This window comes from Populus trichocarpa, chromosome 18 (genome assembly GCF_000002775.5).
Source record: "Populus trichocarpa isolate Nisqually-1 chromosome 18, P.trichocarpa_v4.1, whole genome shotgun sequence".
Classification (NCBI taxonomy): Eukaryota; Viridiplantae; Streptophyta; class Magnoliopsida; order Malpighiales; family Salicaceae; genus Populus; species Populus trichocarpa.
In genome coordinates this window covers 8,959,389-8,972,221 of record NC_037302.2, presented here as the reverse complement: position 1 = coordinate 8,972,221, position 12,833 = coordinate 8,959,389, and the positions used below count along the sequence as shown (strand labels likewise).

The following is a 12,833-nucleotide window of genomic DNA, read 5'->3' as shown; positions in this document are numbered from 1 at the left end:
ATCATCATAAACTCGAATCGTAAGACTTGTAGGTATTTTATCTCTAAACTTTAACTCCACCGAGCGAAAGGATTCATAAATATTTATCCATATATGTGAATCATAATTTAAATCAGCAGGAACCTATATAAAATTTTTGTTGACACCAAACATGTTTGTTTGGAAGTGTGGTTGTGGTTGCTTTTCAAAGTGTTTTTTTACTTAGAAATATATTAAAATAATATTTTTTTATTTTTTAAAAATTATTTTTGAAATAAGCGCATCAAAATGATCTAAAAACACAAAAAATATTAATTTAAAGTAAATAAAAAAATAAAAAAATTTTAAATTTTTTTAAAAGTGCATTTGAAACACAAAAACAAACAAGGAATTCATTTTATTCATGGGATATGAATAGATTTTATACAAAAAGATGACTTCTTCAAATAAAAGAGTTTATAGATATTGTAATAATGATAAAAAATATTGTATAAAAAGAAATTGCAATTTTATAATGTTAAAATATAAATTTTAGCCTTTGAAATTTAATAATGATCTAGAAAATTTATTTTTCTCTCAATTTTCCAAGATTTTTTAATTAATTATAGGCAGTTATCAAATGTTAATAATAAAAATACAAAATATTTTACCTTTGGAAAACTAGTTTTATATTAAAACAAAAACTCCAAGCAACTCATTTTATTTTCTTTAATTAAAAAAATCTATTCGCATAAAAAAGGAAGCTCTCATTCCTTTTTTTTATAAAGGAAAATATGAACTTTTTGTTTTTATAAAAATATGAAGAAATGTTGTTTCAATTTCTACATATGCTTATACGAAAATTAAGAGTTTTTTTTACATTTTCTTTTTGAAATTGTAGTGATATCTCTATGTATATACGTTCATAATTTTTAATTCTTATAAAATTATAATTATTCTATATATAAATTAAAAATATAGAAAATAAGATATTTTAATTAATAATTACTATCCAATTTTGTACAAGAAATATTTATATTTCGAGTATCAAAATCTAATTTAATCAAATAAACATGTTGTTTTTAATTTTTATTAAAATTAAATAAACTTATTAAATGTTAATAGAAATATATGTAATATATAGTTGAATAATATAAACAGTAAGCATGTGATAAGAAAACTAATTTATCTAAAAATAAATATACCAGATAACACGTGTAGGGTGTCGAAAGGGAATGAGTAAATAATTGTATGAACGAGCGAGTATAAGTTAGAAATAACTCCTCCAAGTTTGTCTTTCCCGCGGCTATTAATGAGCCATCTCTGAACCACTTTAACGTACACACAAGAAGCGACTCTCACTGGAGATGAGGAAGGGAGAGAGAGCAAGCCATTAATGCGAAGCTCAACTACCAATCTTGTGCACTACAAGTAGTTCACATTGACACACACACTCTTACACAATAAGCACAGCTCACTTTGTCTCTCTCTCTCTCTCTCTCTCTCTAAATGAGTAATGTAGGGTTCTGTTTGTTTGTTTGGATTGGTTTGTTTTAGATCTAGAAGCGATCTGATTTTTTGTTATTATAAGTGAAATGTGGAATTCGGCTGAAAATGCGTTTACGAGAACGGCGTCGTTTAGGGAGGGGGGAGAGGACGAGGAGGCGCTTCGATGGGCGGCGCTCGAGCGCCTGCCTACTTATGCTCGAGTACGGAGAGGCATTTTCAAGAATGTTGTTGGTGATCATAAAGAGATGGATCTAAGTGAGCTCGGGGCACAAGAGCAGAAGCTCGTGCTTGAGCGCTTGGTTAGCTCTGTCGATGAAGACCCTGAGCGATTCTTTGACAGGATGCGAAAGCGACTTGATGCGTACGTAAAATCTTCTTCTCTTGTAACGGTTTTCAGAAAACATCAGTGAAAAGAATTGAAGAGGTTTTCTTTTTTATTTGATTTTGATGAGTTGTAGGTTTTGGTAATTAGTTGATCAGTTTTGGATATATGGTCTTTTGGTAGTTGAAACGAACTTACAATAAGACCTTAAGTGAGCTAAGCGAGTCCACCTAACCTAATTCATACGAGTCAGATTTTAATTATGCTTCACTGCATGGATTTTTTTTATAAGAAAATATATATATCTAGAATATTAATTACTTTTCAGTTTTCACATTTGTTAATTAGAGATCTATGGCCGGGGATGCATATTCTATAATGGTAAATTGTGTGGAGAAGGCGAGAAAGGTTTGCAACTTAGAATAAGATAAATACATTTTCAGGATTATATATATAAAAATACCAAGAATTTTGTTGATCATAGAGATACAAGAGACTACTAAAAGAAATCGAGGAATTTGATATATATAGAAAATGAGTGAAATGAATGTGTTTTTTGAGGATATAAACCATTGCTTTCACTCGTCTAAAACTCTCAAAAAAAAAAAAAAAAAACAAAAAAGTAAGCCAATATTAATTGCTTATTGGGTTTGATTCTTCTGAACTAAACTGATCATAACTGATTGTTTTAACTTCAACATAAATTATCTTAATTTTTTGGGTGGACACTTGCTATCTTCGATTAATTTGTTATGATTTTCACAGAGTACGTTTGGAATTTCCAAAGATTGAGGTTCGTGTTCAGAATGTGACTGTCGAATCTTTTGTCCATGTGGGAAGTAGGGCCCTCCCAACCATCCCCAACTTTGTTTTCAACATGACCGAGGTATAATAATCTTAGTTAAGAAGCTTGTTCGTATACTTTTTCCTTAATTAAGACCAGAGATCTCGTTCTTTGGCTATTTCTCTTCTTGTTCAATAATTTTGAATTTCATATAATCTATTTGTATCTACGTTTTGATCAAAAGGCGCTTTTAAGGCAATTGCGGATATATAGAGGAAACAGAAGCAAGCTAACCATTTTGGATGATGTTAGTGGGATTATAAGGCCTTCTAGGTATTCAAGTTTTGAGTTTACATGAGTGGGATCGGTTGGTTATTTTTGAGTCGCATTCTTTCTCTCTGGTCTTAGGTATAAGTGTTATTTTGTAGATTGACCCTCCTATTGGGGCCTCCAAGCTCTGGAAAGACAACACTACTCTTAGCTCTTGCTGGACGTCTTGGAAATGATTTGCAGGTACTAGGATTTTGTTTATCTTACAAGTAATTTAAATAGGATGACTTCTGCTGCAGCTCTCCCATGCCCGAACCTCTGCCGGGTTGACATGATAGGTTTCTTGTAATAATAAATGAAATAATTACATACTAGCTTAATTTATACCTTTTTTTCAATGGAGCATATGGATTTTATTTTCGTTCAATGCACTTTTTTTTTTTTTTAAATCTCAATATCTTCCATCAAATATTTTTATTATTTGATGATGTTACTTTTAAATAGTTACCAGTACTTCAACTTTCATTTTATATCAATCAAGTATATGATTGTTTTTTGGATTTTGATGCACATACTTTTTTTATTATTAAAATCAAGTACTTTTTTAAAAAGTACTTAATTGGAACAATAAAAAAAATTAGTGATATTTGATTTTTTTTAAAAAAGTTAAGAGTAGTCAAACGTTGAAAAAAAGTATAAGGTTGGTATAATAGAAGTGCTAGTGTAAGCACGTCGAGCAACTTTGGACTCTCGTATTGTCAAGGTATCATTTCATCAATGGAGCTATGCTGCATGATGAAGATGGACCAAATTTTGAGGGCCTATGCAAATATACATCTATTGCATGGAGAATCACGTTCTCTTTCAGCTATGGAATCATGTGATGATGTGCTTTCCAGTTACATAGGATTGAAAGTAATATCTGTGGTTCCATTAATGTGATATTCTCGCTGAATATCTTCTTGTCTTGTTGCTTATTCACTCTGCATTGCAATTGAAGATGTCTGGGAAAATTACTTATAATGGACACAGTCTAAATGAGTTTGTTGCTCCGAGGACTTCGGCATATGTCAGTCAGCATGATTGGCATGTGGCTGAGATGACTGTAAAAGAAACTCTAGAGTTTGCAGGATGCTGCCAAGGTGTTGGTTCCAAATATGGTAAGATTTAAAAAATCATATCTATGGCTGTGCTGCTTTATTTGTTTTCTTCTTTGTCCCCTTTTTTTCACCCAAATCCCCTTAGCTATTGTCACCTAAGACCTATCCCAAAAATTCACACCTGCACCTACTTATGAATATACGAACTAAGATCTCAGTGCCCAATTACCTAGATGCTGACAAAGACGCTTGTATCAGATATGCTTTTGGAGCTTGCAAGAAGAGAGAAGTTCGCAGGGATAAAGCCTGATGAAGATCTTGATATATTTATGAAGGTACTCATAATTTGTAAACTTGTTCCAGCCAGTTTTTCTTGCCTAATAATTTGTTGCTGATTGGGTTGGATCTTCACTATATATTTTTCTCTCCAGTCATTAGCTTTGGGGGGACAGGAGACTAACCTGGTGGTGGAGTACATAATGAAGGTACTCTCTAGATCCTGGTTAATGTTTATGTATACATTAATCCTGGTGCAGTTATATTATTTATAAAGTCCTTACTCTTTATGGGTACACAAATCTTTTATATTGAAAAACTCAGTCCATCCTCTTAATGATAGTTTTGGAAGAGAAAGCCTTCTTGTTATTTGTATGTATTTTTAAAGTTTTTTCAATAATATTCTTGAGAACCATAGAACTTTACTCTCTAGCATGGAAATGTAGTCAATGATGTTGACTATCTTAGATGTTTGAAAGGGTAATAATATAGACTGCTAAAACTGTTTCTTGTGCATGCTTTGTGCAGAAATTTACTATCTCAAAGTAGCATAGAAATAATAGTATTGAAAAGTAATGTGAAACTGTTCTTTCGAACATGGATTGAACTTATTGATAAACTGAGTTTATTTAAAAAGAGAACATCTACCAACAAGTCTGTACAAGTCTTCTTTTGGACTGCTGCTGGTTATCATTGTTTTTCTAATTGTTTTGAAGCTCCAACAACTATATTATTTTCTGATTCAATTTGTGTCAAAATTATCCTGCATTCTTCTGTCAGTGGCCTGTTCATACCAATTGGAGTATGCGATGCTTCAGGTCTTATTTATGCCAGTATGCCCACATAATCAAGAAAACAGAAAACAAATGTTAGCCTGTTGTTCTAAGAAGCTCTTAGCATAGCATCCTTGTTTTTCCATTGAAGTTTGGTTCGGGTTGGGAATAAGCAATTGGAATCAATAATTCTGCTATTTTCTAAATGAAATGTTGTATGCTGGAACTTTTGACGTGTAATTTTATTTGCTCAGGATTAACCATCCATACAGATACTAGTTTGGGTAAAAGTTATTAGCAATTGGGAGGTGGTTAAAAAGGAAAAATGCCTCTTAAATGAAGCATGGGACATTGTTTAGCATGTATGGAGCAAATTTATCTTGCAAGTAGTTGCTTAGAATCATCCCTAAAAACTTTTCTGAAGTACTAAAATATATCTGACAAAGATTTTAGGTTTGGACATATGTGCTGACACATTGGTTGGTGATGAAATGCTTAAAGGGATCTCGGGGGGGCAGAAGAAGCGACTTACAACAGGTCTATATATTGACTGACCTCTGTTTATTTATTTATTTTTTTTCCTTTGGGTTGTGGTTTCGTGTGTGCCAGAATGCTATATATACATCTGTGTTTGATTTTCAGGTGAATTACTAGTTGGTCCGGCTAGAGTGCTGTTCATGGATGAAATATCCAACGGGCTCGATAGTTCTACTACATATCAAATCATCAAATATTTAAGGCATTCAACCCGTGCACTTGATGGTACCACTGTCATTTCTTTGCTGCAACCTGCACCCGAGACATACGAACTATTTGATGATGTTATGCTCTTATGTGAGGGCCAGATTGTTTACCAGGGACCCCGTGATGCAGCTCTAGATTTCTTTTCATCTATGGGATTTAGCTGCCCTGAGAGAAAGAACGTGGCAGACTTCTTGCAAGAAGTAAGTAGTAAAGAGCTTGGATGTGAGTTTATTCTCCATTATTGTTATATTTATCTTATTGTAATTCATTATACAGGTTATTTCAAAGAAGGACCAAGAGCAGTACTGGTCTGTTCCCAATCGCCCTTATCGGTACATACCTCCGAGGAAGTTTGTTGAAGCTTTTCACTCATTTCTTGTTGGTCGAAGTTTGTCTGAGGAACTGGCAGTTCCTTTTGACAAACGTTACAATCATCCAGCAGCTTTGTCAACTTCTAAGTTCGGTGTAAAACAGAGTGAGCTTTTCAGGATCTGCTTTAACTGGCAGAAGCTTCTAATGAAACGGAATTCATTTATATATGTATTCAAATTTATTCAGGTAATGTTACTGCCTTTTTGGCTGAAATCTCAAAATTCTTTTTTGGTGATAAGCGAAATGATTTCTTTGGGCTTGATAGAAAAAATAATTAATGTTAACTTCTTGACGATGAGAGCTGGTTAATAATCACTCCCTTTTATTTGTTAAGACTTTTTAATGTATTCTTCTTCCATTCTCTCAGGAAGATGGATGTGGTTATGATTTTACCTATTTACTACTAGTTTATACAATTTCTAAGAATTATTTTGCAGCTTCTTCTTGTTGCATTGATCACAATGAGCGTTTTTTTCCGCTCAACCATGCATCGTGACACGATTTATGATGGAGGTTTATTTGTTGGGTCCATATACTTCTCCATGGTCATTATTCTTTTTAATGGCTTTACGGAGGTTTCAATGCTGGTAGCCAAGCTTCCAGTGCTCTACAAGCATAGGGATTTGCGCTTCTACCCCAGCTGGGCATACACACTTCCTTCTTGGGTCTTAAGTATTCCAATTTCACTCATGGAATCTGGTCTCTGGGTGGCAGTCACATACTATGTGATTGGATATGATCCTAATATTACCAGGTATATTAAAATCTTTCATGGATTTTTCTTCCAGTTTTGATGTTTGCTTGGAATGTATTTTTTTATTTTAATTTGTTAATCTGCTATAGTTTTTGGCAGTAGTTTGTAATTTTAGTGCTGCAATCTGCAGATTTTTTCGGCAGTTTTTGTTGTATTTCTTTCTGCACCAAATGTCTATAGCTCTCTTTCGTGTAATTGGATCCTTGGGCCGTCATATGATAGTTGCCAACACCTTTGGATCTTTTGCTATGTTGGTTGTAATGGCTCTTGGAGGATACATCATTTCGAGAGGTAATCAATGTTTTGCTGGATTTATGGTTATTTTCATTCCATTTTATTTACTCTTTTTGTTTGCTGTGACAGATTATATCCCAAGCTGGTGGATATGGGGTTTCTGGGTTTCTCCTTTGATGTATGCTCAAAATGCAGCATCAGTGAATGAATTCCTTGGGCATTCTTGGGATAAGGTTGTTATTATATGATCATCTGTTTCCATCTTCCTTAGAAATCAACTAGTTACATTGGCTTTTACTCTAAGTTGGTTTTTTCAAAAACTATTTTCCTTCAATTGTTAATTTACTTATAAATGAATGTTCAAAAAGTTTAATTATTGATTGTTGATTTTGACTCAAGGTTCATTGACTCTAGGAAACATGGAAGTATATTTTTGATACTAGCGTTACAAAGCATATTGTTTGATTGGAAGTATTGTGCTTAGTTAACAATTCTGACTTGCGGGAATGATTTTTAGGAGGAAAAATGGATAGGGTGAAGGATGAATTGGGTAAAATGGAAGGAGGGAGAGGAGAAAGGATGGATGGTCACTCATCCATCTAGTTTTTTTGTGAGCTATGAGAGTCAACCCATCCAATTACAAAGGAGAGGAAGAATGAAAATAATTGGGAGGATTGAAAATTAGTAGTGAGGAAGGACTGCAAGTGACATGGATCCTTCGGTCCTTTCTTGCATCTCCATCCTTCTTGCCAAAGCGAATTCCCAATCCCTCCCCTCATTCATATCCTTCTCTAGTCCATCTTGACAAACATACCTTTGAAGTTATTTTTTTTTTAGTTACGACCCACTGTAATGTTCAAGTCAAGTTAAATGCAATCTTATTTAGTTCAGCATGATAATTATGTATAGACAAATAAAAAAATGAACCATGACGAGCCATTAACTGCGGTCAGAGCATAAACTATGTGAATATATATGAATCCTTTCCTGTCAATTTCTTTTGGCTATGCTCGAGATATGTCTATTGGTTGAAAGGAAAACCTTTTTTTTTTTTTTTTTTATGATAACCTTGAGGTTACCCCCTCTTAACATGTGGAGCTCCTAAATCCAAAATGCAATCGGCTTGGGTTTAGCACCTTGTTCATCTAATTAATTTCTATTAATTAAGTGAGCATTCATGCTTTGAAAATATAAACTCATTATTCTTTCTTGTTTGGTGATGTAGAGAGCTGGGAACAACACAGACTTTTCATTAGGTGAGGCACTACTGAGAGCACGCAGTTTATTTCCAGAAAGCTACTGGTATTGGATTGGAATTGCTGCTCTGCTTGGATATACAGTTCTATTCAATCTTCTGTTCACATTCTTCCTAGCATACCTTAATCGTAAGCCATCACTATTTTGAGAACAGTTTTCTAATCCTGTGGTTCCTTTGCATTGATTGTCCAAACAAACAAGTAGAGAGGTAATCACACCAAGGTCTTTGTTATTGTTTAACAGCTTTGGGGAAGCATCAAGCTGTGGTTTCCAAGGAGGAGCTGCAAGAGAGAGACAAGAGAAGGAAAGGAGAAAATGTTGTTATTGAACTGAGGGAGTACTTGCAGCATTCTGGCTCACTGAATGGTTAATAACTTTATTCTGGATTTGTTTTCTTCTAATTTCTAGTAAATATCAACCACAACTGAATGTTTGAAGTGTTTATTAATTGTAACTTCTGGCAGGAAAATATTTCAAGCCGAGAGGCATGGTTCTACCATTTCAGCCTCTTTCCATGTCTTTCAGCAATATCAATTACTTTGTGGACGTCCCTGTGGTGTGTAAATTCCTCCTCCCATGTATGTAATAAGTTTTCTGGAATATTTTGGGAAGGAAAATATCTCATCCTGGTATCTTTCCAGGAGCTGAAGCAACAAGGGATAGTAGAAGACAGATTGCAGTTGTTGGTTAATGTTACTGGAGCATTTAGGCCTGGTGTGCTTACAGCACTGGTTGGAGTCAGTGGTGCTGGAAAAACCACCCTCATGGATGTTTTAGCTGGTAGAAAAACTGGAGGGATCATAGAAGGGAACATACATATATCTGGTTATCCCAAAAAGCAAGAGACGTTTGCAAGAGTTTCTGGTTACTGTGAGCAAAATGATATTCATTCTCCATGTTTAACTGTTCTTGAATCGCTTCTTTTCTCGGCCTGGCTTCGGTTACCAACAGTAGTTAACATGGATACACAGCAGGTAATTATAAACATTTTTGTGCTATTTGATGTGTTTGGTAAAACATGACATTGTGAGGGTTGAACTTTTCAGGCATTTGTTGAGGAGGTTATGGAACTTGTGGAGCTTACTCCATTAAGTGGAGCACTGGTTGGTCTACCTGGAGTCAATGGTTTATCAACAGAACAACGGAAAAGGTTAACAATTGCTGTTGAATTGGTTGCTAACCCATCCATAGTGTTCATGGATGAGCCCACCTCAGGGTTGGATGCAAGAGCTGCAGCCATTGTGATGAGAACTGTGAGGAATATAGTAAACACTGGACGGACAATTGTTTGCACAATCCATCAGCCAAGCATAGACATTTTTGAATCCTTTGATGAGGTATTCATTTTCTTTTTAATTGGACAATATATAAACTGCATTGATCCGGTGCCACATGACATACCAATAGCTTGAATAGAGCTGTTAAATGCTTCTCTTCTTAAAGATCTGTCCACGCTTCAATTAGATTGGTGAAAAGACTAGAGGCATTAAAGGTTATATTGTTCGTAATATATTTGTCAATATGCTGATCATCCATGTCTTTCTTTACAGCTTTTGTTTATGAAGCGTGGAGGAGAGCTAATATATGCTGGTCCTCTTGGCCCAAGGTCTTGTGAGCTCATCAAGTATTTTGAGGTCAGATTACACATTTTTATTCCTCTAACATATATGATATGTGGCTTGTTTGTGCTACATATCAAATTTGAACTTGGCTGTATTCATCCATATGCTATACACAATTGTTTTGTAGGCAGTTGAAGGAGTGCCAAAGATTAGACATGGATATAACCCTGCTGCCTGGATGCTTGAGGTTACTTCTTCAGCGGAAGAAACCCGTCTAGGTGTGGACTTTGCTGAAATTTACCGAAGATCAAATCTACATCAGTACGTCCAGTTCCCAGAACTTTTAGTTTTTATTCAATTTGATGGACTGCCCCTATTCTCTCTCCTCCTTTCTAGCTCATGAAATTTTGATGTCTTCTTTTGTTTCAGACGTAATAGGGAGTTGGTTGAAAATTTAAGCAAGCCAAACAGTAGTGCGAAAGACTTGAACTTTCCAACCAAGTACTGTCAGTCATTTTTTGACCAGTTATTAGCCTGCCTTTGGAAGCAAAATCTATCTTACTGGCGAAACCCACAATACACTGCAGTCCGCTTCTTCTATACTGTGATCATTTCATTAATGCTTGGGACAATATGTTGGAGATTTGGTTCCAAAAGGTTTTCTGCTTAAACTTTGTTAAAGCAATCTCTCATAATTTTATGATTTCTTGCACATTGAATGACGTTGGGGTGCAATCATGCTTGGTTACTTTTGGTATTGCAACTGCACAATTTACTACTGTACTTAAACATTTTCTAATGATCTATTTGCTAAAGAGGATGATGATGTAAAATCAATCAAGTACATATTCTTTTACCGGGTCCACATTGGGAATTTGTTTCCAATTCTGCATAAACTCCCTGAAGCTTGGAAGAAATTTGAATTTTTTTATTGTTCCTCCCCCTTTATTCTGCACCTTTGTTTCCACTTGATTGCTGTAGCTAGTTTCAATCACATGAACTTTTAATGGCTACAGTCCCCTAGAAGCGTTTAGAAATCAGAGCAATTTTATTTAACACTGTTAGAAGGTTGATATGCGCACAAAACTATATGATATGGATGTGGGTCTAAAGGTGCTGTAATCGTAAGCAACAGAAATATAAGACAAGTCTTGCAAAGCAAAATTGGTGACTTATGATCGTGATGAAAAGAACCTCTATTAATTGTGAGAAAGAGGAGGGATCTTTACCCCTTTTCATTGATAAACAATTTTGAACTGTTGTTTTTGTTTTTCTATTAGTTTGTTCTCTCATTATCAAATTTCACATTTCCTTGGTCTAGAATTTAATTACGTTATATATCATATTTTAACATTTTAATACTTTTCTTCCAGGGAGAATGTGCAAGAATTATTCAATGCAATGGGATCCATGTATGCGGCTGTCCTATTTATTGGAATAACCAATGCATCTGCTGTTCAACCTGTTGTTTCTGTTGAAAGATTTGTTTCATATCGAGAGAGAGCTGCAGGGATGTACTCAGCTCTACCGTTCGCCTTTGCGCAGGTTTCGTTACTGGCCTTGTTTCCACCTTCCAAGTAAAAATACCTCTTGATTGTTCAAAAACGACCATTGAATTTCTTTCCTGTGTACAGGTTGTTATTGAATTCCCTTACGTGTTTGGACAAACAATTATATACTGCACAATTTTCTACTCCATGGCATCATTTGACTGGACTGCTTTGAAGTTTATTTGGTACTCTTTCTTCATGTATTTTACCATGCTATACTTCACCTTTTATGGAATGATGACGACAGCACTCACACCAAATCACAACGTGGCTTCCATCATTGCTGCTCCATTTTATATGCTTTGGAACCTTTTCAGTGGCTTTATGATTCCTCACAAGGTAAAGAACTAGTTGTTATTCAAAGCTTTTCGAATTGCGTGTCTAGCTTGATTCCCTACGTGCTCCTTGTATTTGGAGAGACAGGCAAAACTGGGAAAGAACTTGCATCTTGCAATTATTTTTTTGATTTCAGTCATGGCATTTTTTGTCCATTGCTGGAGAGGTCACCTAATAGTGCAGAATGTACCATGTACCAGCGCCTCTAAATTGTTATAACCACTAACCACTCACTTCTCATTGATGGAAAGTCATATATTCGGAGGATGACTGCTGAATATCCGAGCCTGCCCTTCCAATGAGCATCTTTGAGTTGTTTGATTGATGGTTCATATTGCAAATGCATGCTATCAGCTAATAGAAGTGGTTTTCCAGCATTGATTTAAACCTGAATGCCATGATTAAAAAAAAAAAAAGACCCTGGACTATTTGCTATATCCATTACTAGTTCTACTTTTCTAAATCTGTTGATTTATTTGCTGTGAACAGAGAATTCCCATATGGTGGAGCTGGTACTACTGGGCAAACCCAATAGCCTGGACTCTTTACGGTCTCTTGATTTCCCAGTATGGCAATGATAATAAACTAATGAAGCTCTCCGAAGGGGATCGCTTGTTGCCTGTGAAGCAAGTTCTTCAGGAAGTGTTTGGATACAGGCATGATTTCTTAGGTGTCGCTGGTCTTATGGTGGTTGGATTCTGCGTGCTTTTTGGAGTGATTTTCGCTTTTGCAATAAAAGCCTTCAATTTCCAAAGGAGATAACAAGGTGACTATGTTCGCAAGTGATAAAAATCTTGCACCTAATTGTTCATGCAGCGTGCCAAAGCTAAAAGAAGAACACGCTAAACTTGGGCGGGGGAAGTAGAGTGTTGCCAAGACGACTGGATTTAAATAAAACAGTAAAAGCAAAACCCTAAATTCAAATCCAACGTTACAAATAGGAATATCCGTATATGTTGATGCCGACATTATAGCAGCCCCCTCAGATTTTTATATGAATATGACTTTAATGGAATGATTTATTTGTTTTAA

General features: G+C 35.1%; 1 protein-coding gene across 1 annotated transcript; it reads left to right on the top strand.

Moving 5' to 3' along the window:
• The first annotated feature begins 1,291 nt into the window (after positions 1–1,291).
• On the top strand, positions 1,292–12,833 carry LOC7458744 (ABC transporter G family member 32). The gene is made up of 24 exons (XM_002324923.4): positions 1,292–1,828; positions 2,555–2,675; positions 2,818–2,906; positions 3,002–3,086; positions 3,844–4,003; positions 4,202–4,278; positions 4,375–4,428; positions 5,439–5,529; positions 5,635–5,936; positions 6,013–6,294; positions 6,546–6,862; positions 6,993–7,153; positions 7,226–7,329; positions 8,322–8,481; positions 8,597–8,719; positions 8,818–8,909; positions 8,995–9,327; positions 9,400–9,690; positions 9,904–9,987; positions 10,103–10,236; positions 10,345–10,572; positions 11,289–11,460; positions 11,550–11,804; positions 12,291–12,833. The coding sequence occupies exons 1-24, from the start codon at positions 1,554–1,556 to the stop codon at positions 12,561–12,563; spliced, it is 4,263 nt and encodes a 1,420-aa protein (XP_002324959.4). The 5' UTR covers positions 1,292–1,553; the 3' UTR covers positions 12,564–12,833.